General features: G+C 43.1%; 1 protein-coding gene across 1 annotated transcript in view; it reads right to left on the bottom strand.

Moving 5' to 3' along the window:
* Nucleotides 1-229: 229 nt before the first annotated feature.
* LOC116884500 (nucleotide exchange factor SIL1) overlaps nt 230-27,420 on the bottom strand; it is a 168,051-nt gene continuing 140,860 nt past the window's right edge. The window contains exons 5-7 of the mRNA XM_032885630.1: nt 21,426-21,525; nt 5,969-6,160; nt 230-370 (exon numbers count right to left, since the gene is read on the bottom strand). Of these exons, the coding sequence (XP_032741521.1) occupies nt 245-370; nt 5,969-6,160; nt 21,426-21,525 (418 nt within the window). The 3' untranslated portion in view covers nt 230-244. The remainder of the gene's footprint in view (nt 371-5,968; nt 6,161-21,425; nt 21,526-27,420) is intronic.

Genomic DNA, 27,420 nt, shown 5'->3' with positions numbered 1-27,420 from the left:
CTCATCTTACTAAAATAGAAACTATGACCCAAGGTCTGCTATTATATATGTGTATGTACACACACACACACACACACACACACACACACACACACACACACACACACTTCTATTTGGAGTAGAAGCTGACTTGCTCTAGCCTCTCCAGCGCCATATTGACCAGTGACTAGAGAGGCACTGTGTGACCTTTCCTCAAGCCGAGTAAGGCAAATGGCTGTAGCCAATGGCAACCCATCCATGCTGCTCACCTGGAGAAGGCGGCCCCCAGCACGAAAGCAGCATACTCCTTCACCAGGGGTTCTGTGCTGTTGAGCCCATTGATCACCACTTGAAGGCCACCAAAGGACAGCAGGTCCTGTGCGTTATCCATCTGCAACGAAGGCATTGCTTAGACAGGACAGTCTTCAGGGAGGGAAGCACTCTCCAGCAGCTATCTTTAATGACTAGCAAATACAAACGTAAAAGACAGGTGAGAAGAGGCAGTGGCCTTCTGAGTAACTAGAAAGGTGTATTAAAACAGCCTAAGTTTTAAAGGAATCTTACATTTGAGAACTTCTCATCCATGCAACGCCATTTATGAGCACCTGCGTGGGAATCCGCGGAAATGGCACCTAGCTCTTGCTCATGCCAAACATGTCTCCGAAAATTCTAATGCGGCGATGAGTCACAAAGCTTACTCCAAACATGCAAGCTGTTAGCACAAAGAATCTGGCATCATGGCACCACTAAACAGTGCCACACATCCCCTGGATGTCCAAACACAACGGAAGCAGTGGAGGGAAAAACCCTGACTTTCAAGTAGAAACCAGGTCCTATAAAAGGAGCCCCGCTGATGGTGTAGGCGTGGCGTGGGAGGGGGTGAGTGCAGAGGTGGGGGGTGTTGGGGATAGAGTGAACTACAAGAGTACTAGGGAGACAAGTAACAATATTATCCTTTATTTGGTAAGGCTGATTGAATCTGAAGACATTTATTTTAAAATCTGTACAAAAGTCAGTTTCCCAAAGGTTTTGGCCTAGGTCTGCTTCACTAATCATGGCTACATCGGCAGTGCTGAGTATTGTTATGATCACATAACTGATAAGTTGAGTGACTTCAATCAGTGAACCCAAGTGATTGTACAAAAGGTCTCATTACAATAAAAATCAATACTAAATAATTACATATATTCTAGTTTGAGATGACTAGTTAAGTTACTATATTTGCATGCATACATGAAAAGTCAGAATCTTACTCTCGCTACCCCCAAAGGTGACCTCTTGCCCTTCTGATACATAGTACAGCAAATCAGGAAGTCTCAGAAGCGAGGGCCCAGCAGCAATGTAATCAGTGCCTACCTCTTTCCTAGAACTCAGAGCTGGTTCCTATCTGACTCTGTCCCTGCTGCTGCCTCCTTACTAGAAAGTCTGTTCTGAGAGAAAAGGCAAGTATAAAACATAGTATCTGGCCTTTTCATGCTTTGGGGTGGGCCTGGCCTATTTTTATCACTTGGACGATCACTGTCATACATTTTGATAGGATGCCTATAAAAGCAGGTTTTCCCATCCTCTGTTCCAGTGACTAGAAGAGCAGAGAGCATAGAGTTAGGTGTTCAATGATTAACCCTTGAGTTGAAGAATAGAAATTTAAATGATTCCCAAAATAAAACCCCACTGTAAATTAAAAACAAGAACAAAAACAAACAAAATAAAACCAATCTATAGTGCCTGTGCCAACACATGGGCCCTGAGAAAATAGGCATCCAGTATGAAGTCTAGCTGCCATGGACCCAAGGTCACAGCTAGGATTTTTCTGTTCCAACCTGTCCCTATGCAAGGATGACTACAGAGCCAAAGCCCAGATAATAAGGGAGACGTAGAATGGGGCACTTTGCTGACACAACTTTCTTCCTCATACAGTTGGCCTTAAAACTTAATTTATACCTTCTTTGTTTCAGGTTTCCAAGATACAAACTCACTTCTCAAAATCCCATCAGTCCACATCTGGGATGGTCGCTTACTAAGACCTGACAGAGCAGCTGGCCTTTCTGTTGACTCCAAAGCGACAACAGAGCCCAGAGCCACCCCGAGGGTCTGTTGTAGATTCTGCACATCTGCACAACAATTCCATGAGCTACGTATGCATCATTGGTATTTCTGCAAACACTCTGAAGGTGTTCCATTATTATTTGACTGGTGATGAGAAAGAAAAGGTTCATTCTGGCCCACTCACATACCAAAAGCTGGGTTCTCCCCAGAGTCACATAGAGGATACCCAGAACTTTTCTCAGGCTGCCTTCAGGATGGGGCAAGAGCCATGGACAGGAGTGTAGGAAGAGGAGGCATCAGGATGGGATGGAGGCAACCAAGCTAGCACTGGGAAAATCCAGAGCCTCCTAGATGATGAGAGAACAGGAATCTGAGAAGGAGAGTTGGGGAAATAATGGAGGAGTCACTGAGGAAAGGAAAAGCAGATTCTCTGCCCAGGGCAGATGGGGGCACACAGAGGCCTTCCTCATAAATAACTCACAAACTGTTTTCTACACACAAGGTTTTGCTTTTCACATATCCCGTTTTAATAATTAAAATATGGCTGCAAGGAATCCTTTGGCAGACCCAGTTCAGGTCCTTGAAGCCCCTGGCTCTTTAGTTCCCTATTCAGTGAAGTTAAGAGTGAGAATAAACTGAAGGTCCTGGCTGGAAAAGTTGTCTGCCTCACAGTTAGCATTACATCACCCAATTCTCCACCACAACTGGAAAGCAGGATGAGCTATGTATTCTGGAATCTCCCTGAGAAATCACAACATACCAGGGCACATTAGTGCACTAGCCCCAGTCAGTGGCCCAGAACACTGAGGAGGACACTTTTGCCAGTGGAGTGGATTTGTCCTTGACCAATGGAATGTTCTGTGGTGACCTCTGGTTGAGTCTGGTGATGACCAAGGAACTGTACAAGTGGGATGGGACGACACCTGAGGATGGCACTGCCAGGTGAGACTGCAGGGGGAAATTTTGCTGCTACTGGGTCATTGGTGGCTTAGCTTTTGTGTAGCCCATTCTCTTCTAGGCATGATAAGCTAGTGATTTTAGCTTTTCTTATGAACTAAAGCAAGACCCTTCAGAAAGCTAAGAACTAAAGATCCACTCAAGTACATTAAAAATGAAAAACATAATAAAAGTTGTCAGCACCAGAACAAGACTGAGCTGGTCAATAACCCCTAGAAGCCTTGATCCTTAATTATCTCTAATGGAAAAGCTAGAGGGTGTCTTTCACCCCCAAAAAAGACTAGGAAGGGGAAAGAAAACTCAGGCTCATTTTTTTCCACCTCGTAAGACGGTTACAGTTTTGCTATTTGGAATCTGAGAAGGAAGAACAGGAAGAGGATGAAGAGCCACCCTGAACCCTTGCAGACAGCACAGATGCACTCACCACAAAACCCCAAAGGAAGAAAAGTTCTCGTTTACAGAGAACAACGTCACTGTGAGGGGTGGGGCTGGGGCACAACACGTGCTTGGTTATGACTTCACAGCTCCTTGGGCCACCATTCCTACAGCTTCCCATCTGCGCTCTCTTCCCACCCAAGCTCCCTACCGTGGTCAGGCTCTCAATGCAACAGTTGGAGGGGCTGTTTTCCCTCACTCCGCCACTGGGCTCTACTCCTGCTTTCTTATGGCCTGTGAGTTTCTACTGTCTCTTCCTTTTCTCTCAGATCCACTCAGAGTCACCTTGTAGTTCCTCAAATATACCACGCTTGCTCCCACCTCCTGCCCTCCAATTTCTCTACTGCTCTTCTTTTTACTTTTTGGTAATTTTATTACCTTTCAAACAAATTATTTGTTAAACCTGCCTATCTGCCTCTGCTAGAAAATAAAGTCCAATTTTGTTCATAAATGCACGTCAAGTGTCTGGGCCTCAGCAGACCCTCCATAGGGTCACTTGTTGAAAAAAATGTTAAATAAATAAATACTTTGCCTTAGTTCTTCTTCTCCTCTAGCTTTTGACCTTCATGCAAAAGGTACCAGTGTTCTATGAGAAGTACACTGGTCAAAAGTCTAAAAGCTTAGAATTTAGGAATAGACTGAACTTTTTACAAATCCTAGTTCTCATTCAGTAGCTGGTTCATTCTCAATAATCACACCATCTCCTTGAGCTCCATCGTCCTCATCTAAAAAGTGGGATCTTGTGATTCCCCCTGACTCGCTGGAGCCCAGGAATGTAAGACCATCCTGGATAACAGCGAGACTCTAACTCAAAACCAAAACCAAACAAAAAGGAAAAAGAGACTAATAGTGGTACCTCCTCAGGCCCAGATGGGATCAATACATACAAAGTCCTTGAAGCAGTAGATCGTCTAGAGTGCTCAATGTTAGTATTAGATGTTTGAATGGTTACTTTCTCACACTAAACTCTGGACCAGGGACAATCACGAAGAGTAAAAGGATATCCCCCGCTTTACCTCTCTGACTCCCCTCTCCCCTCGTCTGAGCTCTAGTTCCTCCAATCTCGTCCAGGCCTTCAACCTTACCAACTCACCTCTGCCCCAGAATCTGTGTGCACTCTGCATGCAAAGTTCCAATACAAGGACCTTTCCTACAGCCCTAACAATAAGTAAACCTTCTTCGAGTTTCTTCCTTTTTTCTTTGTTGTTTGTTTTTGAGACAGGGTCTCTCTGTATATCCCTGGCTGTTCTGGAGCTCACTGTATACACCAGGCTGGCCTCGAATTCACAGAGATCTGCCTGCCTTTCAAGTACTGGGATTAAAGGCATGTGCCATGTCCAGCCTCAAATTAAAATAAATAAAAAAAACAACAATTTTATTATTTTTTGAGAATTTCATACATATATAACATTCTCTGATCACACTAATCCCTTCTTCTTCCCCTAACTACTTTGAAATTTACCCCCACTGCCTCCTAATTCCATATCCTTAAAAACAACAGAACCTACTGAGTCTAATTTGTGCTCCCATGTCTGCATGGGTGTGGGCAGCCTGGTCGACCCACCAGCGAGCATAGCCATAGAGAAACCTTCTCCCCTCCCTCAGCAGCCATCAACTCTCAGTAGCTTCTCAAATGGGGTGGGGCCTGTGAGGCCCTCTCTGTGTAGAGGGACGTTGTACGCCTGACGTTGACCGGCTTGATTTCAGGCCTGCCTTGTAACCACAGCTCCTGTGGGCTCATGAGTGAGAACAGAATCATTATTTGTTCAGAGGACACTGTCACTCCTGTGCTCACTGTCTTCTGGCTCTCATGGTAATTTTGTCCTCTCTTCCACAATGATCCCTGGCCACTGTGGGGAAGGTGAGTGGAACACAGGTAATATGAAGGGGAAAGGGGGTAATGGGGAAAATACTTCTGACTTTGTAAACATGCTGTCATAACTATTCAACTGTACCACTATAGCATGAAAATAATCATAAATACATCAACAAATGGGTGTAACTATCACAATAAAACCTTAGGTACTAATATAGACATTACACCAGATATTGCCCATGTGCAACGCTGCCATCACCTCCTTAAGAGTTCCTCTTCTTCATCTAGCTAACGCCTACTCCTTCCTAAACCTCAGCCTAAGAGGCATCCTATGAGAAGCATCTTTTATTGACTCTAACTAGTCAGCTTGTTCTAAGTTGCCCTGTGACACATCACCCACATCACCCTTTGAAGCCCCTATTATGGTTTAAATTAGCTCACTGTTTGTTAATTTGCTCAATTGTTCATATTTGTTTCCCTTTCCAGACTGTAAGTAACACAAGATTATGGTAATTTTGTCTTAATGTTAAAACAAAACAAAACAGGTTCAAGCAAAGAAGTGGGTTGGGTTGTTCTGTTCTTTAAGAACAGATCTAACTGCCATAGACACTGGTCCACATTAAATGTCTGTCATGGAAAAGAACCACTGACATTGTTTTCTCAGGGTTTAGAGCAGGGTTTCTGTTTGGAGCTATTGATTAAAAAGCTGGGTTTACAGGAAAGGAAATACAGTACCTGATGGACATAGTACTCAAGATCAAAGAGTGCAGCAACCTTCTCTTCTAGGCTAGAGCTGGAGCTGTTGAACTTGTTTATCAGCCGAACCATAATCTGCATGTCGGTCTCAAGAACAACATTCAGCTCATCAAATTCCTTCTTCAGCTCCTCGATGGGGCGGAAGAGCTGCTTTACGGTGGCCTGTCTTGCCTAAAGAGAACAGCAAAGATGTGATTAGTTCAAGAGGATGGAGACCTCTCCCTAGGATCTGATAGTGTACCGTGGATGCCCATCCTTACCGAACTGCCATGCCAAGACTGGGGGTCTAATCTGTTGGGAGTGGAAACACTGACACTTTCCAAGAGACTCAGAGAAAAAGCCACCAACGTCTACCCACATAGGGCTCTTCTCCCAAACCATGCATAGGGCTCTCCCGGGCACTCTTATTCAAGCCTGGGGGGATGGAGGCTTCTTGGTGCAACTACAGAGCTCAGGAAGAACAAGACAGGTTCAACCTCTAGCCTCCCAGGACAGCTGCAGTAGAAGGCGAGGATCCATACCATGGCTCTCTGCCTTCCACAATCAGAGCCCTGGCCTTGCCCTGCCTGGATGGGAAGCCGGGGGAAGGGAACTGTGGGTAAGAGCTGTCAGAACAAGAGCAATTTGCAGATGAAAATTAAATCACTGTCATTTCTGTCACTCCAACCACAGGTGCACAATCTGTTCAACTGTTGAAATGGCTGAATTACTGTATGTACTATACTCAAATCTCAAACAATTTTCTCTCAATCCTCCCTACCCCACACACATATAAAAATCTTTAAAATGAAGTTACGTTGGAGGGGAATAAAAGACTTTAATTGGGTATTTTATACATGTGGCACTTCACTTTCTTCCCAATTTTAGTGGATAGTTCTTATAAAGAGAGTCTGAAAGGTGGCAGTGGTTTATGTAGCTATCTTACAAGAAAGATTAAAAGGCACAGGTATTTATAAAAAGCAGGATGATGAGCAGTTGTCAGCTCCAAATTATTCATCTATTACCTATGGTTTCTCTCCCTGGTCTAAGTATTCTATAGAAACACCAACCAAAGGTATGAATCACCCTCTCTTAAAAAAGATGCTCCAGCAAAGTTATCACATCTTGGAGGTCCACACTTCATCTTTGGGCTAAAACCCTGTAAAATGCTCTTGCAAGTCTCAGGTAGAGGAGTCTGGACAGTGAACAAAGCCAAAGAGGTCTGGGAAGGCTAAGTCACTTCTTAGAGCTAGGGAAACAACAAACATGTGACCTCTCAGGTGATGTCTGTGAGTTCAAGGCCAGCCTGGTCTACACAGTGAGTTCCCAAACAGCCAGAATGACATAGTAAGACCTTGTCTTGGAAAAAGAAAAGTAAAAGAAAAAGAAGAAAACAAGTGACTTTTGCCTCACAAAGATGATGTTTTCTGGCTCTCAAGGGGGCCTGTTAAAGGAAAAGAAAAAAAGGGGGGAAGAAATGTAGTCTGAAATAAGTATAAGCTCACAGGAATTTATAAAAAGAGTGAGAGTGTCATATACTCTTTACCTAGCTTCCCCCAATAATAGCATCTTACATAATGATAGTGTAACATCAACAGCAAGAAAGGACACAGGTTCAGTCGTCTTATAATACGATATAAAACATACCGTGCCACCGTTCACATGCACCGATTTGCATGGATACTGTATGTGTATATGTATTATTCTATACAGCTTTATCCAGGTTGGCGATTTTTGTGGGCACCAGTACGATCAGGCTACAGAGCTGTTCTATCCCTCTGAGGAACCCCCCGTTCAAGCTCTTTATAGCTACATCTTGTGCGCCCACTGAGTCCCATCCCGAAGCCCTGATAACCGCTGGGTTTTTTTTTCCTCCAGCTCTATAATTTTGACATTTGGGGAATGTTATATAATGGAACCACACAGATTGGCTTTTTTAAGATTGGCATTTTCTTCACTAAGCACAATGCCCTTGAGAGCTAACCCAGTCACTGCCGGCATCAAGTGTTCCGTTCTCTGCTGCTGAGTATTCCAGCACACCTGGACAGTAATCATTTCCCTGCTTAAGAACAACCGAGCTGTTTCTACCTGTTGGCTGTCAGGATAGGCCTGCTCAGCAGGAGAGAGGCCTCGGATGGTAAAGAACTCAGCACAGCCTGACAAACTGAGTTTGATCCCTGAACTCAGGGGGAAGCAGGGAGCCGGTTCCTAAAGTTTACACTCAGACCTGTGCATTGTGTCACGTGAACACTGGCGCTCTCTCACATGTCATAGACCATAAGTAAATAAATCCAATGGGCATAAACATGTGAAGCCTCTATGCAGATTTTTGTTTAAGCATATATATCATTTTTCTATGATAAAGCCATATAAGCACAATTGCTGGCTGATATGGTAAATATGTGTTGTTTCACTAAATCTGTCAAACTGTATCCCAGAGAGTAAATACCATTTTACATTCCTATAAACTATGTATACATCTTCACCAGTATTTAGTGCTATCATCATTTTTTTAATCTACTAACACATATTTACTAATATCTCTTTATAGATTAAAGTTGCTAAACAGGTTTTCATGGGATATCTGCCATCCACACAGCATCTTTGGCAAAATGTTTCCTTTCCCTTCCCATTTCTAAGTAGGTTCGTTTTGAACTCTTGGAACTTTGAGGGTTGTTTGTATATGTAGGTAAAAGTCCTGTTTGGCTGAGTATATAATTCAGTGGTGGAGAGGGCACTTGCACAGACATAGCACACAAGGCTCTAGGGTCAGCCCACACCCACTGAAAACATGTATGTGCTTTGTCAAACAGACACAGTCCTTCCTGTGCATGGGTTTCACATGTTAGCTACCACCATATAGTAACTGCAGCCATCCTAACCACAGTACGCTAACTGCAGCCATCCTGAGCACTAATTTTTAGGGCTGAGGATGTAGTTTAGTTAGTAGGGTAGTTGCCCAGCATCCACAGGGCCCTGGGTTTGATTCCCAGTGGCACATAAACTAGATATGGTAGCATATACCAGCAGTCCTAGGACTCAGGAAGTACAGGCAGGAGAATCAAGGTTCAAAGCCACCCCCAGCTACACTTTGAGTTTGAAGCCAAATGAGATACAAAACTAAAACAGGGTTGGAGAATGTAAACATTGTATAGTGGAGGGATGTGGTATGGCTCTGGTCAGGAGGTAGAGGCAGGGAATCTCTGTGAGTTCAAGGCCAGCCTAGGCTACATAGTAAGATGTTGTCTCAATAAAATTGCATATTGCACCCCTATCAAGTGCTCACAAGTGCCCCACACTCCACACTGACACAGACACACAGACTCACACAGAGAGAGCCCCACCACATAATTAAAAATACGTTTGTTTTCAATGACGTACTATATTCTTTGTTAGCTTTGGCAATAACAACTAAAATGAACACAACACACACAAAGCCTCTTGGGAGGTTGAGACCCAGAGTAGGAATTGATGGCTATCTGGGCTACACAGTGTGTTCCATACCACCCTGGACTACAGAGTGAGGAGACAATAACAAAGTTTTAAGAGGGCTGGACTGAGACCGGCAAGATGGCTCAGTGGATAAAGGCCCTTGTCACCAAGTCTGATGACTCAAATTTAGTTCTCAGAGTCTAAGGAATCTACAGGATAGAAAGAGAAAGCCAACTTCCAGTGTAAGTCAGTTGTCTGCTGACCAGTGCACACACGCACACACTCACTCTAAATCAGTGGTTTTCACCCTTCCTGGTGCTGTGACCCTTTAATAAGAGCTCCTCATGTTGTGGTGACCTGACCCCCAACCATAAAATTATTTTGCCACTTAACTGTATTGTGCTGCTGTTACGAATCGTCACCTTAAATATTTGCCATGCAGGTTGTCTGATATGCAACCACTGTGAAAGGGTCATTAGACCCACAAAAGGTCATGACCCACAGGTTGAGAACTGCTACATTAAGTAAATATAGTGTAAAAACTTAAGAAGGGTTGAAGATGTAGCTCAGTGGTACATATGAGGCCTTAGGCTTGATTCTAGTACTAAAAACAAGTTAATAAGACAAATTCATACAGTGATAGAAAGGATAAGTGATACCAGCCAACCCTTCCTGTTAGAGAACCTTAGAAGTGTCACAATACGGACAGCTCACAGGTAAAAGTCTAGGTGCTAAGCCTCCGGGAGGGACCAGCCTCTGCAAGGCAGGAGAGGCACTTGCTTCAGGCCAGGATCTACAGTAAGGAGCCAAGTGGGGTGGAGACTGCTCTGCTCTTTGGTAAGGGTTTTTGGTCTTGTCTTTTTTTAAATCAAGAAATGAAAACTTTAACTTTCAATGTTTGGGGTATTTTAAATTACAGTACTAAGTAAATACTGGTGTTGCTACTTTTTCATTTCTGAATACCTTTATAACACAGGAATTCCAGCTTGAGTGATGCCCTGGGTTCAATTCCCAGCACCATGTACATTGGTGATATTAGCTCGTTCCCATAAGTCCAGCTCTCAGGGGGCAGAAACAGGAGGATCAGGAATTCACTTGGCTACACAGAGTTTGAGGACAGACTGACCTTGTCTCAAAAAACAAACAAAACCCCCAAACTTCTAACATTTCAAAAAACTGCTGGGATATAATAGAAATTGCATGTATATATCTTACCATGTTGAACATTCCAGTTCATGTACACAGTATATCTACTTATTGAAGTTTTTAATTTACCTATCTCATTGTTCATCAACTCCTAGCCTTCAATATAGATGCTGTATTTGCCTTCTTGGCTTTATATTTAAATATTTCACTTTGGGGAGAATAGAAATGAAATTTGTTTTTTATTTCAATTTTCATATATCTATAGCTAGGATATAGAAACACAACTGAATTGTGTTGGTTTTAAATCCTGTGACCTACCAGAATTCACTAGGTCTAGAGGATATTTTGTTTATTAGGTGTTCTCTGAGATTTATACTTAGAAAGTCAATGTCATCTGGACATGAGCAGAGTTGGTTACTTTTTGTTTCTGTTTTCCTTCTCCAGTTTAAATACCTGTTCTTTCTTCTCTTTGTCTTACTGACTTGGCTTGAACTACTTTGAATATGTGGTATATTAGTCAGGTTTCTCTAGAGGAACATAACTTATAGAATGAATCTATCTATATATTTACATATACATAAAATATATATAATATACATGTATTTAAATGTGTATTTTAATATATATTATACATATATAACATATATATATAATACACATATATAAATTAAAAAGGGGATTTATTAGAATGGCTTATAGGCTGTGCTCTGGCAACAGTGGCTACCTATGAACAGGAGTTCCAAGAATCCAGTATTTCAGTTGCTGAGGCTAGATATGTCAGCTGGCCTTCAGTATACACAGGGATCTGGAAGAAGTGGGCTCTAACGCCAGAGAAGGGATGGACTTGCCAGCAAGCATGAGAGCAAGCAGGCAGAGAGAGGGCCAGCTTCCTTCTCCTGTGGCCTTATATGGGATGCCAGCAGAAGGTGTGGCTTAGATTAAAGGTGGATCTTCCTATCTCAAAGATCTACATTACAAGTGGGTCTTCCCACTTCAGATAATTTAAGGGAAAAGTCCCTTATAGGTGTTCCTGGCCATTTGGGTTTTAGTTAATTCCAGATGTAGTCAAGTTGACAACCAGGAGTAGCCATCCCTAGTGGTGAGTGAATATTCTTGCCGAGTTCACTGGCACAGTTAGCCTCTCACTACAAAGTATATTCAATATAGTTTTTTTCTCATCAGTCTCTTTTATCAAGTTGAGGAAGGTTCTATTCCTGGATTTTTCAGTTTTTATCATAAACTGGTATTGGATTTCTGTCACACTCTTAATATCTGAATTGATATATGATGAGGTAATGTTTCTTCTTTAGCTGCTGACTGTGGTTACACTTTTGGGCTTTATGTTTTTGTTTGCTTGTTTCTGATTTTGGGGGACAGAATTGTGTTACATAGTCCAGCTGGCCTCAAATTCACAGCCCTCTGTGCTAGGCTACAGGTATGCACTATCATGCCTAGTCTGACTAGCTTTTGTTACACAGGAAAGAATATTTTTAGGTAGTGTCCCTTTCTGCAGCCCTTGTTGGAACTCCATGTAGATCAAGTTGACCTTGAACTCGGAACTCCCTCTGCTTCTGCCTCATGAGTACTGGGAACACTGCTGTGTGCCACCACCACTCCATGGCTGAATCAACTTTTCCTTCTGTAAGAAACCCCATTCACTCGCAGTGTTTTATTTCTTTTCTAAGTTGCTGATCTTGATTTGTCTCTATCTTATTGGAGATTTTTGCATCTATATTCATGAGGAATATTATTCTGAAGGGTTTCTTTGTTTTGTTTTTTAAATATTTTCTGGTTTAGGTAGAAGTATAATACCAGCCTCATAAAATAGGTGAGGAAATTTCACTTCAGCTTCTGTTTTCTAGATGAGATTGTGCAGAGTTGATGGTAACTACTTTACAATGTTTGGTAGATAGTGCCAGTAAAACTTTTTAAACCTAAGGAATTCTTCTGTAAACCATTCTCATTACAAATCAAATTTCCTTGCTGGCTACAAGCCTCTTCCCAGTGTTTCTATGTAGGGAGCACATACTTGATCCCTCGCACTGCTGGGGACTGGACTGGGAGCGGTAGGCGGCCAATCCACTGTTGTACTGCAAGCTCCATCTTCATTTCTGACATCCTGGTCTCTCCTGCACTTGTGCTCTCCTGCCTCTGCCTCTCAAATGCTGGGGCTGCAGGGTTAGCAGAGCCTCAGCACCTGCATTCGTACCTGTGTTCAGGTCAGTGTGCCTCTGTAATGCAGATGTTTGCAGATGTTCTCTTCTGATTCTTTTATGAGCAGAGAAAATACTCTATAAATTCATTTCCTTAATGTGGTTTAGATACATTGCTAACTCCAGGCACACTCTAGACAGGCAGTGGTGGCACACACTTTTTTTTTTTTTTTTTTTTTTGAGCTGGGGACCGAACCCAGGGCCTTGCGCTTGCTAGGCAAGCGCTCTACCACTGAGCTAAATCCCCTCCAGGCACACTCTAACTTGATGAAAGTTTCTAGTACTCGGCTTTCTCATGTTGTGTGTGTGTGTGTGTGTGTGTGTATTTAAGATTTAAAAAAAAAAAGATTTATTTTATTTAATATATAGGAGTACACTGTAGCTGTCTTCACACACACCAGAAGAGGGCATCAGATCTCATTACAGATGGTTGTGACCACCATGTGGTTGCTGGGAATTGAACTCATGACCTCTGGTAGAGCAGTCAGTGCTCTTAACCACTGAGCCATCTCTCCAGCTCCTCTCATGTTCTTTTCATTCGCTTTTTTAGAAATTCTGGGAAAGGAATGTTGAGGTATCTAAATGTAACTGCAGATTTATTTGTTTCTTCCTTTTAATCCTGTCAGGTTTTGCCTCAAGTATTTGCTGTTGTTGTTTTTCCTGAGACAGGGTTTCTCCGTGTAGTCCTGGCTATCCTGAAACTTACTCTGTAGACCAGGCTGGCCTTGATCAGAGATCCGTCTGCCTCTGCCTCCCGAGTGCTGGGATTAAAGGCGTGGGCCATGACTACCCCCAAGCTGCCTTACTACTTTAGCACAAAACAAAAGTGAAAAACATTAAGATTGCCATGTATCTTAGCAACTTAACCCTTTACCATAATGCAACATTCCTCCTTATCGCTGGGCATTCACTGCTTTTTAACAAGTAATGCTTGTACAATTTACATTCCATTCTTTCATCCAACCTACCCTCCTCTACCATTGTATTTGAGGTTTCTTTTAGGAAGCATATATTTGTGTTGTTAAAATTCCATTAAAAAATAAGATACATACAAAACCAATTCATTTGGTATGTTTTAGTTGGCGATATACTTTTTTTTATTTTTTTTTTCTTCCAGAGCTGGGGACCGAACCCAGGGCCTTGCGCTTGCTAGGCAAGCGCTCTACCACTGAGCCAAATTCCCAACCGGCGATATACTTTCAATTCTCCCGTTTTCAACCCACCTCTTCTGGTATTATATTTGAGTTTTGGGTTTTTTTTGTTTTGTTTGTTTGTTTGTTTGTTTTATAGAACTTATATATTTTGGTTTTAAAAATCCATTTGGTAAACAAACAACAAAAAGAATAAGAAAAAATAATTCACTTAGTAGTGCTTTAATTGCTATAGACTATTCACATTTAACGTAATCATTGAAACATTATATAACTCAAGTCTGCCATTTCTGTTCATCCTGTGGGTGTCTTTTGTTGGTGGTGGTTTGTTTGGGTTTGTAGTCTGGGCTGGCAGCCTGTAGCCCAGGCTGGCTTCCTGTGTCTACCCTCCCCACTCCCTGTCTCTGTTCTTTGATTTTTGTTTACCCTTTGTCCTTCCTATGGCAACATTTTAAAAACAGAACTCCATTTGGTTTATTTATAGTATTTTTGAGTGTGCCTGTCTTTGGTTTCATTTTAATGCTGATTTTCTAAATACTACAATATACCTAAGGAACTAATATGCTACAGGCACCAGATCTTAAACCGAGTGAAATAGAAACTCTGCCTCCAGTCATGTCACCTCCTTCCACCATGTCTTAAGATATTCTCAGTGGGCATCAGGAAATGGATTGGTTGATGTTAATAAATGCTTGCTTTTAGAATAAAACATTTTAATGTTCAAAAAAATAATCTATTTTTCTTGTTTATATTCATTGTTCTTTCTCTCTTCTTGATGTTCCAAGTTTCCTTCTGATCCCTTCCTGCCTGTAGAACACGTTCAGTGTAGATACACTGGCAATAAATTCCTTATTTTCCTTTGGTCCTGAACACTTTCTTCATTTTTCCCTCAATCTATTTTGAATCTACTCAGATTTTATGATTTTTTATTATCTATTTCTACTGACTGATTCTTTTCCCTGAGACTTATAATCTGTTACTGATCTAATCCAGTGAATTTTAAAATTTTATTTATTGTATTTTTCAATTCTAGTCAGCACTTCTTATCTAACTTTCTATGGCTTTGGTTAGTCATAGTAACTATGGCACAAACAAGTTAGATAGGAAATTCAATACAATTCTTTCTTAAAAATATTAATACTTTAATTATATGTATTGAGGGGTATATATACACATATGTATGTATGTATGTATGTATGTATGTGTGTATGTGAGTGTGTATATATGTGTGTATGTATGTATGTGCGTATGTGAGTATGTATATATGTATGTGTGTGTATATGTATGTGAGTATGTATGTATGTGTGTATGTGAGTATGTATGTATGTGTGTATGTATGTATGTGTGTATGTGTGTATGTATGTATGTATGTATGTGTGTATGTGTGTGTATGTATGTGTGTATGTATGTGTGTATGTGTGTATGTATGTGTATGTATGTATGTATGTATGTATGTGTGTATGTGTGTATGTATGTATGTGTGTATGTGTGTATGTATGTGTGTATGTATGTATGTGTGTATGTATGTATGTGAGTATGTATGTATGTGAGTATGTGTGTATGTGAGTATGTATGTATGTATGTGTGCATGTGAGCATGTATGTATACACACATGAATGCAGGTGCCTGTGGACAGCAGAGGTATTAGATCCCTCTGGAGCTGGAGTTACAGGTGGTTGGGAGCTGCCTAATATGCGTGCTGGGAACCAAACTTGGGTTCCTCTGCAAAAGCATGCTTTTTTCTTTTCCTCTTACCCTTCTTTCCAGTCCTCTCATCAAAACAAACAAACAAACAAACAAACAAACAAAACCTCCTCAGAGGTTCCACCTGCACACCAGAGAAGTTTTATTATGGTATACAGGAACTGTTCTGTTTTACCACAGTTGTCTTTAATCTCTTACCTAATTTATAACAAACTTTTATTTCAGGAAAAAACATAGCATATACAGTTCAACATTATCCACAAAAAGTCTTAGAACTTATTCCCCGTGGTAAGAGGTGAACTACTGTAATTCTATGTGGTCTGTGTGGCATTTGAATGAAAATGACCCCCTTAGGCTTAAAGGAAGTGGCACTATTTCAAAGGATTAGGAGGTGTGGCCTCGTTGGGAGAAGTGTGTCACTGGGGGGGTGGGCTTTGGGATTCCAGAAGCCCAAGCCAGGCCCAGTGGTTCTCTTTCTCCTATTGAAGATCAATCAGTATGTAGAGCTCTCAGCTCTTCCAGCATCATGTCTGCCTGCATGCTGCAATGCTTCCCACCATGATGATCATGGACTGAACTCTGAACTGTAAGCCAGCCCAGTTAAATGTTTGCCTTTATAAAAGTTGCCTTGGTCATGGCGTCTGTCCACAGCAATAGAACATTGACTAAGACTCGTGTGTGTGTGTGTGTGTGTGTGTGTAGGCCTACAGGAAATATGACTCCTCCCAGGGACTTAGCAGAGGTGCCCATGGACAGCACTGGTATTAGAGTCAGGTGGCTTGGCAGTGTATAAGAGCACTGACTGCTTGTTACCCCAGCACACGCTCCTCCCACCTTGTCCCCGTGTGTTCCTGAAGGCCTCTCTTTATGTCCCTCTTTCTGCTTTTTTCGGTCCCCCACTCCTGTGCCCTCACCCTTGTGACTCTGCTCCTGTCTGTCTGCTTCTACCCCATCTCCAGGTTCTCACTCCCCTCCCTTTCCCCAAATAAACCTCCATCATACAGGGTCTGTGGAATGGCATGATTTCTCAGGGGAACACCTTGGCATGGGCCCACCAGCTACCCCTGCCCACCACTGCATTATACTTTATAACAGTGTGAATGCTGGTCAGGTTTTTCTGGAGATAAATGATTATGTCCATGACATTTATGCAAATTTTAACTTTTTCAGATCTATTCTGTCCAAACCACTGCCTGCCTTTCACCTTAGGCTGGGAGGGTAAGAGCACTTGGTTGTTATCACTGGCTGCAGGACCTTGCGAATGGAAGAATAGCTCCCCCTATTGGCCTCTACTGACGCCACATTTGTAGGGCAATTGATATGCTTGTTTCTGAAAGTAGCTCCTGCTGTTTGCTCGCTTACCACACTGACCCTACCACAGGGGGCAGCTAATTGTCTGCTGCCACCAGGGTAGGAACTGAAGGACAGATTCTCTATGCAGCCCCAATACTACTACCTCATCAGAGAGAAGTAAAAAGCTAACCAGGGGTGCCAGAAATTATATGCAAGCTCCTCACTGGGTTTCTGCCCACACCGCCCCAGTCACAACCAGACTCTTCACCCAGGGGGAGGTGTAGGCCTGCTCTTACTGGTTCCATTCAGGTGAAGCAGAGTCCTGACTCATAACCGCCATTGTGGTGAGGTGCAAGTTCAGGCTTTCAGTTAATTCCTGCCGACCCTGGAACAGGGATCAGAGTAGAGTGTTGCTGCCACCACCAAGAGGGAGGTAGAATTCTAGACCTTTACCCATCTCCACGGGTAATGAGCATGCAGTACTGGTGGCAGCTGGGGTCCTGAGACTTTGGCAGAACTAGGACAGGCACTGTCAAAGCCTTATCTTTGTAGACTACTCCTTCCCTGGCTAGAAAGAAAAGGCTTCTTTAAATGTCTTAGAATCTGCTGTGTAAGCCAGCGTGCCAGCACATGCCAGTACTTGGCACACGGAGGCAGGGAAGCCACATGTTTGAGTCCAGCCTAGGATACAATGCATTCTAGGTCACCCTAAGCCATGTACCGAGGCCCTGCTGACATTTCACTGCGTGAGATTCTCCAGTGTCCAGGCTAGAATATGTAGGGCTAATAGAAGACACCGACATGTCATTCCTAAAGCTCCCAAAATCCCTGTCCAATCTGCAACTGCTTTATCACCTTTTAGAAATTTCCATACTGGTTATATCTGGGTTTTAGTTATCATTAGTGGGGAAATAGGAAACATGGGCTTGTCACAGAGTTAAAAGTTAAAAAAAGTCATGGCATTTTTTAGACATAAATTTTTTTTACTTATATTTACTTAGTGTGTGTATGTATATGTGTATGTGTACATACATGCATGCCATGGCATATGTATGTGTGCATGTGTACTGGCTGGTTTTGTGTGTCAACTTGACACAGCTGGAGTTATCACAGAGAAAGGAGCCTCCCTTGAGAAAATGCCTCCATGAGACCCAGCCTTAATGCATTTTCTCAACCAGTGATCAAGGGGGGAGGGCCCATTGTGGGCGGTGCCATCTCTGGGTTGATAGTTTTGGGTTCTATAAGAAAGCAAGCTGAGCAAGCCAGGGGAAGCAAGACAGTGCCTAACATTGCCCCATGGCTTCTGCATCAGCTCCTGCCTCCAGGTTCCAGTGCTGACTTCCTTTGGTGATGAACATCAATGTGGACGTGTAAGCTGAATAAACCCTTTCCTCCCCAACTTGCTTCTTGTTCCTGATGTTTTGTGCAGGAACACAAACCCTGATTAAGACAGCATGCTGGCATGTAGATCAGAAGAGAAACTCGCAGAATTGAGCTCAGGTCATCAGACTTAATGGTAAGCACCTTTCTACACTGAGGTATTTAGCCAGTCCTGAGCAACTTTTTTGAGAAGCAAGAAATTTTATCTAAATTAATTAAACTATCAATTCAAGAGAACTGATACCCTCTCTCCTGCAAATTTCATGTCAAATCTGAGAAACACAAAGATATGGTCAATATTTGACAGGATTGGTTTTTTGTGCTCAGAGCAAAAGCATCATTGTGTGTTTACAAGGCATTACACAAGATGGACTTAAAAATTAATTAGTTAAAAGTATGTAAAGGTCTGTAACCAAGAGTAGGAGACATGCTTAAAAAACAAACAAACAAAAAGCCACAGACCTACTTCAAGTTAATGTGCTTGTCTCTGAGCCAATGCTGACAGGGAGCCGAGTCTGTCTAGATCAGTTCCAAGTGAAGGCAGCAGCCCGGGTCCCAGGGCAAAGCCAACAACCTGACTGATTCCAGACTCCTGCATGCAAACAGCCAGGAAAGAGGTGGGCTGGTGGCTCACTCCAGCAGTGCTAAGGTCTTGCTTTTGTGCATTCTGTGGACCCCTTTGCAGAGGGAAACAGATTCTTAAAAACAGCAATGGAAAATTTTCATCTTTGCCTTTCCATTTTTCAAATCTTTTAAAAAATTACTCATGCTTTTCTATGCTAACTAAATTACAAAAAGAAATGTCATTGTCTGAGAAGGAAAATTCAATAGTAATTCCCTAAGAAAATAGAGAAAAGTAAGGTTAAGTGGGTTTTCATCCACAGAAGATATGGAACTTGGAATATTTTCTAAGTTCCTTACAGACCCACATGATGCCCAGATCGAAAGTGACAGTAGGAAAGGTCTAACTCCCTTGTCACAGGCACCAATCTTGAACCTGGCCTCCCATCTGCTGGGTGGCAGGTTTGCTTTTCTTCCCCAGCTCCAGCAACCCTGTGCTGTGTAAGGTAGACTCCTGTGCATAATGACGTTCCATGTGCTGCAGTTGTCCTCCTGCCCCTTCCTCCTTTATGTTTAGACTTCTACATCTTATTGTTTTATGTATATGAGTGTCTCTCCTGTACTTGTGCATGCGTGTACGCCATGTGTGTGCCTGGTGCCCACAGAGGTCAGAGAGGGCACTGAATCCCTTGGGACTGCAGTTACAAAAGGCTGTGAACACCCATGTGGATGCTGGGGATCACACCAGGGTCCTCTGCAAGAGTGACAAGCACTCGTCACCATGGAACAAGTCTCCACCCCACCCTCGCTTCTAACATGCATTCTATGATGGACATGTGATTTTGGTAAGATAACTAGAGACATGAAGGTATTGGTGTGGCTTGGTTATTTGCCGTAGCCTCTATATAGCCCAAGCAGGCCTGGGAACTTATTATGCAGCCCTGGAGAGCCTAGAGCTCGAATCTTGCTGGGTTAGTAGTCTCTAGACTGCTGCGATTATAGCTCTGGGATTACTTATGTAGTCAGCTTGCTTGGTACCTCATATTTCACTAATAAATATCTCCATCTTGACTGCTGTTGGTCCTATGATTCCAGAAGTGTTTTCAGATACATGAGTTCCTGGCTGACTTCTATGTCAAGTTCTACTGATCGATATATTGACTTTTTGACATCTGAGAAGATGGACATTCTGAATTAGTTTGTGATTAGTTTTGTTAAGATGGTATTAAAAGGGTAACAGCTGTCAGCCTTATTGAGTTCTGAGGATAAATATTATTAGGTAACACATATAAAAACTCAAATGTCATAATTTTTGCCTCAGCCTCCTGAGTATTGAGATTACAGGTGTGTGTCATTACATCTGGCTTTAATATGTCTTAAAAAGGTCAACACTAGCTCCACTCTAAAGGTTCATTAGTCTCAGAAACTCTTCTAAAGAATCTAAATGATTCCTAGGACCCACATGGCAGAAAGAGAAAACGGTCCTCTTAAATATTCTCTGTCTGTGCACCGGAGCGTGCACCGCCCACAACCCCACAACATAAATATATAAATGTAGTTTAAAACATGTTTAAATCTACAGGACCGTTTTGAAGTAACATACAATAGCCAAGAACCTAATGCTGCCCTTTTAAGATTCTCCAGTGCTCAAGGGAAAACGGCCAAGAGGCAGATGAGGGCAAAGGGATTGGGAGAGGACAAGAGGGAGGAGAACCTGGGTTACAGAGCAGCTGTCAGAGAAGATTCCGTCAGGACCTCCAGGAGGTGTACACAGAAGTGCTTTGTGACATTGCCTGGTATTTGAACTCACGGCAGTCCACCTCAGTAGTATTTTGTCCTCATTTGAGCTGTATCGGTGTAGAAGTTAGGGCACACATTCTCCTGCTCTCCCTCTCATACCTTAGCCGGTGCAGAGATTTCAGGCTAGGGAAACTGCAGTCATCTTATTGACCCACCCAGATTTTATGCTTAAAAAACTAGAGGCCCCCAAAAGAAAACATTTGCTACATTTAAAAAAGACAAAGATTCAGGCTTCTTCCTCTCTTGTCTGCCTTCTTATCTGAAAAGAACTAAGTTTGTTTTCATTTTATGCAGTGAGTGCTTTATCTGTGAGCATGTCTGTATCACACGTGCGCACGGCCCGCAAACGCCAGAAGGCAGCATCAGACCTCCCGGAAGTGGAGTTAGAAACAGTTGTTGTTGTCAAGTGGGTGTTGAAAGCCAGCCAGCCCCTCACGTTCCAGCAGTATAGTGCTTTAAACCACTGAGCCCTATTAAAAACCAAAACCCGAGATTGGTATTGTATCTCACTGTTAAGGAGGCTCTGGGTAGTAATCTCCTTTGTCCCACAATTCCCCCAGACAAGCAGAACACTGGATCCTAACCGAAACACACACCCAAAAACCAAAACCAGAAATGCTCTGTGCAGTTTTTAAAAATAGTATATAAAGGGTTCTAATTTGTCATAAATAGCTTCTTAAATTAGTTTACAATATTACTACTCCATGCCTACTATAAAAGTTTCCAGGTCCGATCATTCACTCCTGGCAAGAACTAACTAGATAGACCATCACATACCAGTTCATCCTTTGAATTCTCCATCTCTGTCCCCTCCTTGAACTTGGCCAGTGCACTCTTGAGGTCCTGAGAAGTGTATGTGTTGGTGTTGATGTCCAGCCTGTCCACAGAAAAGCTGAGAGTCAGAAGGGGTGTACTTCTCCAAGAAAGACAGTACTTGTTATGGGTGACTGGCACCCAGAGAGAGTAAGCTGGCCAGGCCAGTTCTAACTTTCAGTACACTGTCAAACCTCTGCCTTAGGGCAGCCAGGATCCAACATGTCAACTGTAATTGAAGCCACATGGTTTTTGTTTTGTGTTTCATGAGACAGAAGGCAAAGGCACAGGGCAAGCAGAGGCTGACCCTGGAAAGGGTCAGTGCTAGCAGAGCCCCCAGGAAGCACAGAGTTCAGAAGACACAGGAGTAAGAGGCACCCTCACCTATAATCTTCAAGGAAGCAGAGCAACAGGGGCCTGAGACTTCCAAAATGTTCCAGACTTGATTTGACAAACCAACTTGTTTAGACAAATGAAACGGGTAGACGCACACGTTAAAGCCAATGTTTGAACACAGAGGTGTATCCAATCTAACAATGAAAAGAACTGAGAGACCTAGGAGTAGAACCAACCACCACCTTCTGCAGTCATCGTCCAAGAGGATGGAGCAAAAGAACCAATGTGGCGGTAGTCTCAAGAACCTGCAGAGACTGGAAGGTCTCCTCCCACACCTCCTGGGGCTGACCAGGTTCAGCCAGCATCTTAACCAGTTAGAGGGTCTCTTTAGTGAAGAGGGTTACATCTCAGTTCATTCAAGTGAACAGAGGCAAGAGCATGGGCTGGGCAGACATACATGGGAGTCACTGACACTGAACCGGACTGCAGCTGTGGTTAAGTTAAAGACAGAGCAGGGTTTTGTTTTTGTTTTTGTTTTTCTCATTCACAACTGAGATTGTATTGGGTGAGAGGCAGAGTACACAGGCATTCCAATTCTTTCTCCCAAAACCCCAGACAGGGTTTCTCAGTATAACCAGCCCTGGCTGTCCAGGACTTGCTTTGAAGACCAGGCTGGCCTTGAACTCATAGAGAGTCTCCTGCCTCTGCCTCTCTGCCTCTCTGCTGCAGGGATTAAAGGTATTCACCACCATGCCTGCTGACCTTCCAACCCTTAACACATGTGCCTAAACTCTGAAGAGCCAGGCGCTGGTTCTTCTAACCTAGTCCAATAATGTTCCAGCTACAAACTTGGCAAATTTTTCCTAAGACCTCACACAACAACCAAACACTCATAATCCTCAGTTCCATGGGCTCACAATTTCATGCCACAGACAGTATATTCAAATTTTCCATCATTCACAGCACATTATCACAATTGCTATGAAAATGGATTTATGTGACCAGGGACATTACAGTTCTGAGAGGGCAAGGAGCAAGGAAGGAGTGATTTTTAGTAACGATTCTACTAGAAACATAAGACCATAAATAAATCTTAAAATATTCTAGATACAAATGCACGACTAAGACTCCAAATTATTGTTTTGTATGCTTTGTACTGTAGGATATAAAACTAGACCCCTCTGCGGAATGTTTTGGTGACCCCTGAAACAGTCAGTCACAGCCTCTCCTGACTCAGTATCCTGGTATTTTTGAGTTGTACCATCATCATCATCATTACCATCATCACCATCACCATCACCAAGCAGCAAATAATTTAACCTCTTAGAAAATCATTTACACTTAAAAAATGGGATGAGGTGGGATTCCCTCACCTTTTACAAATGTTTCCAGAGCCACTGAAAACTCATTCACAAATGCGTTGATAAAGGCATCCCTCTGACTGACAGGAACGGAGCAGAACACGGGTGGACACTTCTAGTTGACTGACACGACTAGCACAGCTAGTCGGCTTCTTTTCTAGTCCGGGGCTGACTCCGGTGTCCACTGTCCTCTGGGCATCTTCCACAGGCAGATCTGTAGTTTGCTGCCCAGCCATTGCAGCCTGTATGATCTTTGCTCCCCAATTCCCTAGTTTGTACTTTTTTGTCCAATGATTTATCCCTTCTCACAGCCTTTCTCCCTCCTTCTTGTCCACCTCAGCAGGGGCGAGCATGGCCAACAGCCTTGTGGAGCAGCACTGGGCTCTGCTTTTGCACTCATCCATGCTAACCTTCTTCTTGGACAATGGGGTGAAGGAGGGTGGGAGCTGCACCGCCCAGCTGACACACAGGTGTATGGCCTAGCCTCCACCACACGGAACTCATAGGTGCTGGGAGAACAGGACTGAGCAGACATTTCAAAGGAAAGGGAGGAATGGCTGCCGCCCTGCTCTGTTCCAGGTTCCATCAGCTTAACCTTTATTAGTCAGATGTGTGTTCAGGGCTCTCCTCATTCAGCTTCGTTCATCAAAGAGTCTTTAGGGCTCCAGAGTAAATGTTCCTTTCCTCTAAATCTTAGTTTTCAACTAATTTATTATAGCTAACCATTCCCATTTCCTGAGCACCAACTTATGTGTCAGCGGGTGGCTACTCCTTTAAAGGTGTATTTTGTTCAAATGATTAGCATAAGCTCTCAAAGTAAGAGAGAGATTAGGTTCTCTCTCCACTGCTAAGCACATGAAGAAAACACTGCTCTGTCCCCATCCATGGGAGCTAAGGATTCAGGAGTTGTAAGAGGAATAGATTTCCCTTCCTCCCCTCTCCTCTTCTTCCTCCTCTTCTTCCTCCCCCTCCCCCTCTACTTGTTAAGAAAAACTCTATTTTGCCTTGCATCTAATGCTTGCCCAGCACATGAGAGACAGAGGTCAAAGGTCAACCTGGTCTTCACTGCAAGTTCCAGATCAGGCAAAAACAAAACAAAAGACAGGGTGCCTCACTATCAAAGTCTGGCTAGGCTGGAACACTGTATTAAATAAGGCTGGCCTCTACGCTGCACTTGAAGCTATACTGAATCTTTGCCTCCGAAGGCTGCCTTCTCTTTCATTTTTTTCCTGTTTACATTGCCACTCGCTCTAACGATTCTGCTTACCATGCTGCTAAGACTGCTCTGGTTTTGGTGTTTCTTTGGGGGTTAGAGGGGCAAGGTCTCATATCCCAAGCTGGGCTCAAACATGCCATGAAGCCCTGTGTATGATCCTGAACTTTTAATCCTCCTGGTTTTATGTCGTACTAGCCATGGCCCTGCAACGTCATGCATACAGGCAAGTAGTCTACCAACTGAACAGCACTCCCAGCCCCACAGCTGTCCAGTGTTGCTCATTAAAGTCAGTTACCAACAGCTGATTGATAATCAAACGTCTATGTTCCTCCAACAACCAGCAGCATGCGCACCACCTGTCCTCCCTCCTCTAACTCTGCTGGCAATTTACCATGCTCACCCGACTCCTCGTCTCTTTAATGATTCCTCATCTCCTACCTGAACCCTACGTGCTAGATGCCTCATAGTTAGGTCCTGAACAACCCTCTTTTTTTCTATCTCTAGAGACATTAAAATACTTCCCTGACAGTGATGCCCACACTAAAAGCTTTAGCTCAAACTCCTCCCTTCAAACAGCAGGATCTTATGCAATGACCTGCTAGGGTTAATCTTGATTTTCATGATTAATTTTAAACTTGATTTCATGAAGAAATAACTAGGGATTTATAAAGCATACCTCTGAATGTGTCTGTAAAGGAATTTCTAGTGGCAATTAAATCAGGAGGGCCCTGCCCTAAGGACTTAAATTCTTGATGGATTCATAATACATTTGGGATTGGAGATGGAAGATAGAAGGTAGGTCCTAGTTCAAGACAGAGGGACACTGTGAGGGAGGCATGTCCTAAGAGCTGCTTCTTCCTGCCATGATGGTGCGACACTTCTGAAACTTGGAGCCCAAACAAGAAATTCCTTATTTCTCTCTGTTTGCTCACAGCAAAGGGGAAATTAGCTAGTATATAACTTTCCCACTCTGGTCTCTGATGTTTTTTGCTCAAAACAACAAACTATTTATTTCTGGTACAGGTTTGGTACATGGCATGTATGTGGCACTTAGAGGACACTTTTCAGGGGTTCTCTGGTTCTGTCTTTCCACCATGCTAGCCCTGAGGTAAAACTCAGGTTTTCAGACTTGGCAGGTAGTGCCTTTACCCTCTGAGCCAGCCAGCTAGTCCATCCAAGTGAGTCTCAAATGTTTAACACACACCTCAAACTTACTTAATAAAAAACATGGGGGTGGGGGCTGGAGAGATGGCTCAGAGGTTAAGAGCACTGACTGCTCTTCCAGAGGTCCTGAGTTCAAGTCCCAGCAACCACATGGTGGCTCACAACCATCTGTAATGGGATCCCATGTCCTCTTCTGGTGTGTCTGAAGACAGCTACAGTGTAGTCATATACATAAAATAAATAAATATATCTTTAAAAAAATCATTCATGATACTTATCTCTAAAAACATTTGGCCCAACTGTTACATTTCTATTTCAAAAACAAAACAAAACAAAACAAAAACAAACAAACAAAACAAAAAAATCCCCCACACCTCTAAGCACCCAGAGGCTCAAACTCAAATGAGGCCTTTTTCAAAATCATCTTCACGTCCTTCAGTCTCTACATCCAACTCTTCAGCAAGTCCTTTTAGCTGCATGTCTAAGCTATGTAAATTCTCCTCTGTCCATTATGAAGCCCTGGACTTAGTCAGCACTGTGTCTTGTCCTATCTCCCATGCTGGTGGTCTCTGCTTCTCCCTTCCCTAGTTTCTTTCCAGACATGGCGGTATTTGTTAAGCGATCCTAAGTCGCTCTTGCCTGAAATGCTGTGGTCCATTCTACTACATCACAGGGGAATGAAGACCACCCAGAATGTTCCCTAATGCTCCACACACTGCACCAACCCACACACAGACCTCTCCATTCTCATCTCCTGTGTCTTGAATCATTTCCGAGTTTCTCAAATCTGACAAACCTGGGGTCCCTTTTGTGCCACCTGCCTGAAATGCTGTAATTCCCAGACTTACAAACCAATTCTTAGTAGGATTTAAATTTTCTTTAGCTTTCAGTTCAAATATGTTGATGAGGCCTTCTTCCCAAATCACCCTATCTAACATGGTCTCCTGCAGAGACTCATTACCTTGGCTCATTTCTTCCCTAGGACTTATTATAATTTGTAATGATCTTACTCATATGTTTATTTTCTTGGTTTTCTGCCTGCCAACCTGCACAGGGCCTCCACTCACATTATGGAGGCGACCACTCCATCTGCTTCTTACTGTTTCCCCAGTGCCTGCCACACAGGCATTCAATAGGCCTTGTGAAATGAATTAGTACAGCAGGAAACAGTTTGTCACGGGCACCTCTCTTCACCACTGCACCATACACAGCATGGCAAATGTCCAACCTGAGATGGTACAACTCAGACGCAGCAAAGGCTGTCTTTCCTTCCTCTAATGTAGAAGGAAGTTCAAAGAAGATTCCAAAGCAAAGAGACCTGTTCTATGAAGATTCTGACAGGATGTAGGGTCTCTGCACAGGCTGAGAGCCCACAAGCATCACAGATCTAAGTAGCAATCTAGCCTGCAGGACTAGTGGAAAGCCTTGGTCCCCATCTCTCTCCAGCACACTTGACTCACTGAAATTGGATAGAAAGCTGCAAGCCTTGTCTTCCAAAGCACACCATCAGATAACCAAAATAACCGTGCTGCTCTCTGGACACCGGCTCTTAAAGCCTCGGTTCCCAGGCCACTGCTTCACAGCCAGGGAAATATTGTCAAGTAGAGCTGGGGGAGGGTGGGGAGCTCTGACAGAAAGGGGAATGCCGGCATATCCTAGAGGCCATTCTAGGGCAAAGCGCTCAGAAACAGTCCAAAGGAGAAAACTAAAGAGGAAAAGTGGGGGGGTTGGGGATTTAGCTCAGTGGTAGAGCACTTGCCTAGCAAGCGCAAGGCCCTGGGTTCGGTCCCCAGCTCCGAAAAAAAAGAAAAGAAAAAAAGAGGAAAAGTGGGGACAAGTGTTTCTCCTTATGGTGTCTCTACATCCCACATGGAAGGCTTTT

The sequence above is a fragment of the Rattus rattus genome, chromosome 15, assembly GCF_011064425.1.
Source record: "Rattus rattus isolate New Zealand chromosome 15, Rrattus_CSIRO_v1, whole genome shotgun sequence".
NCBI classification, from domain to species: domain Eukaryota; kingdom Metazoa; phylum Chordata; class Mammalia; order Rodentia; family Muridae; genus Rattus; species Rattus rattus.
This window is presented reverse-complemented; position numbering and strand designations above follow the sequence as displayed.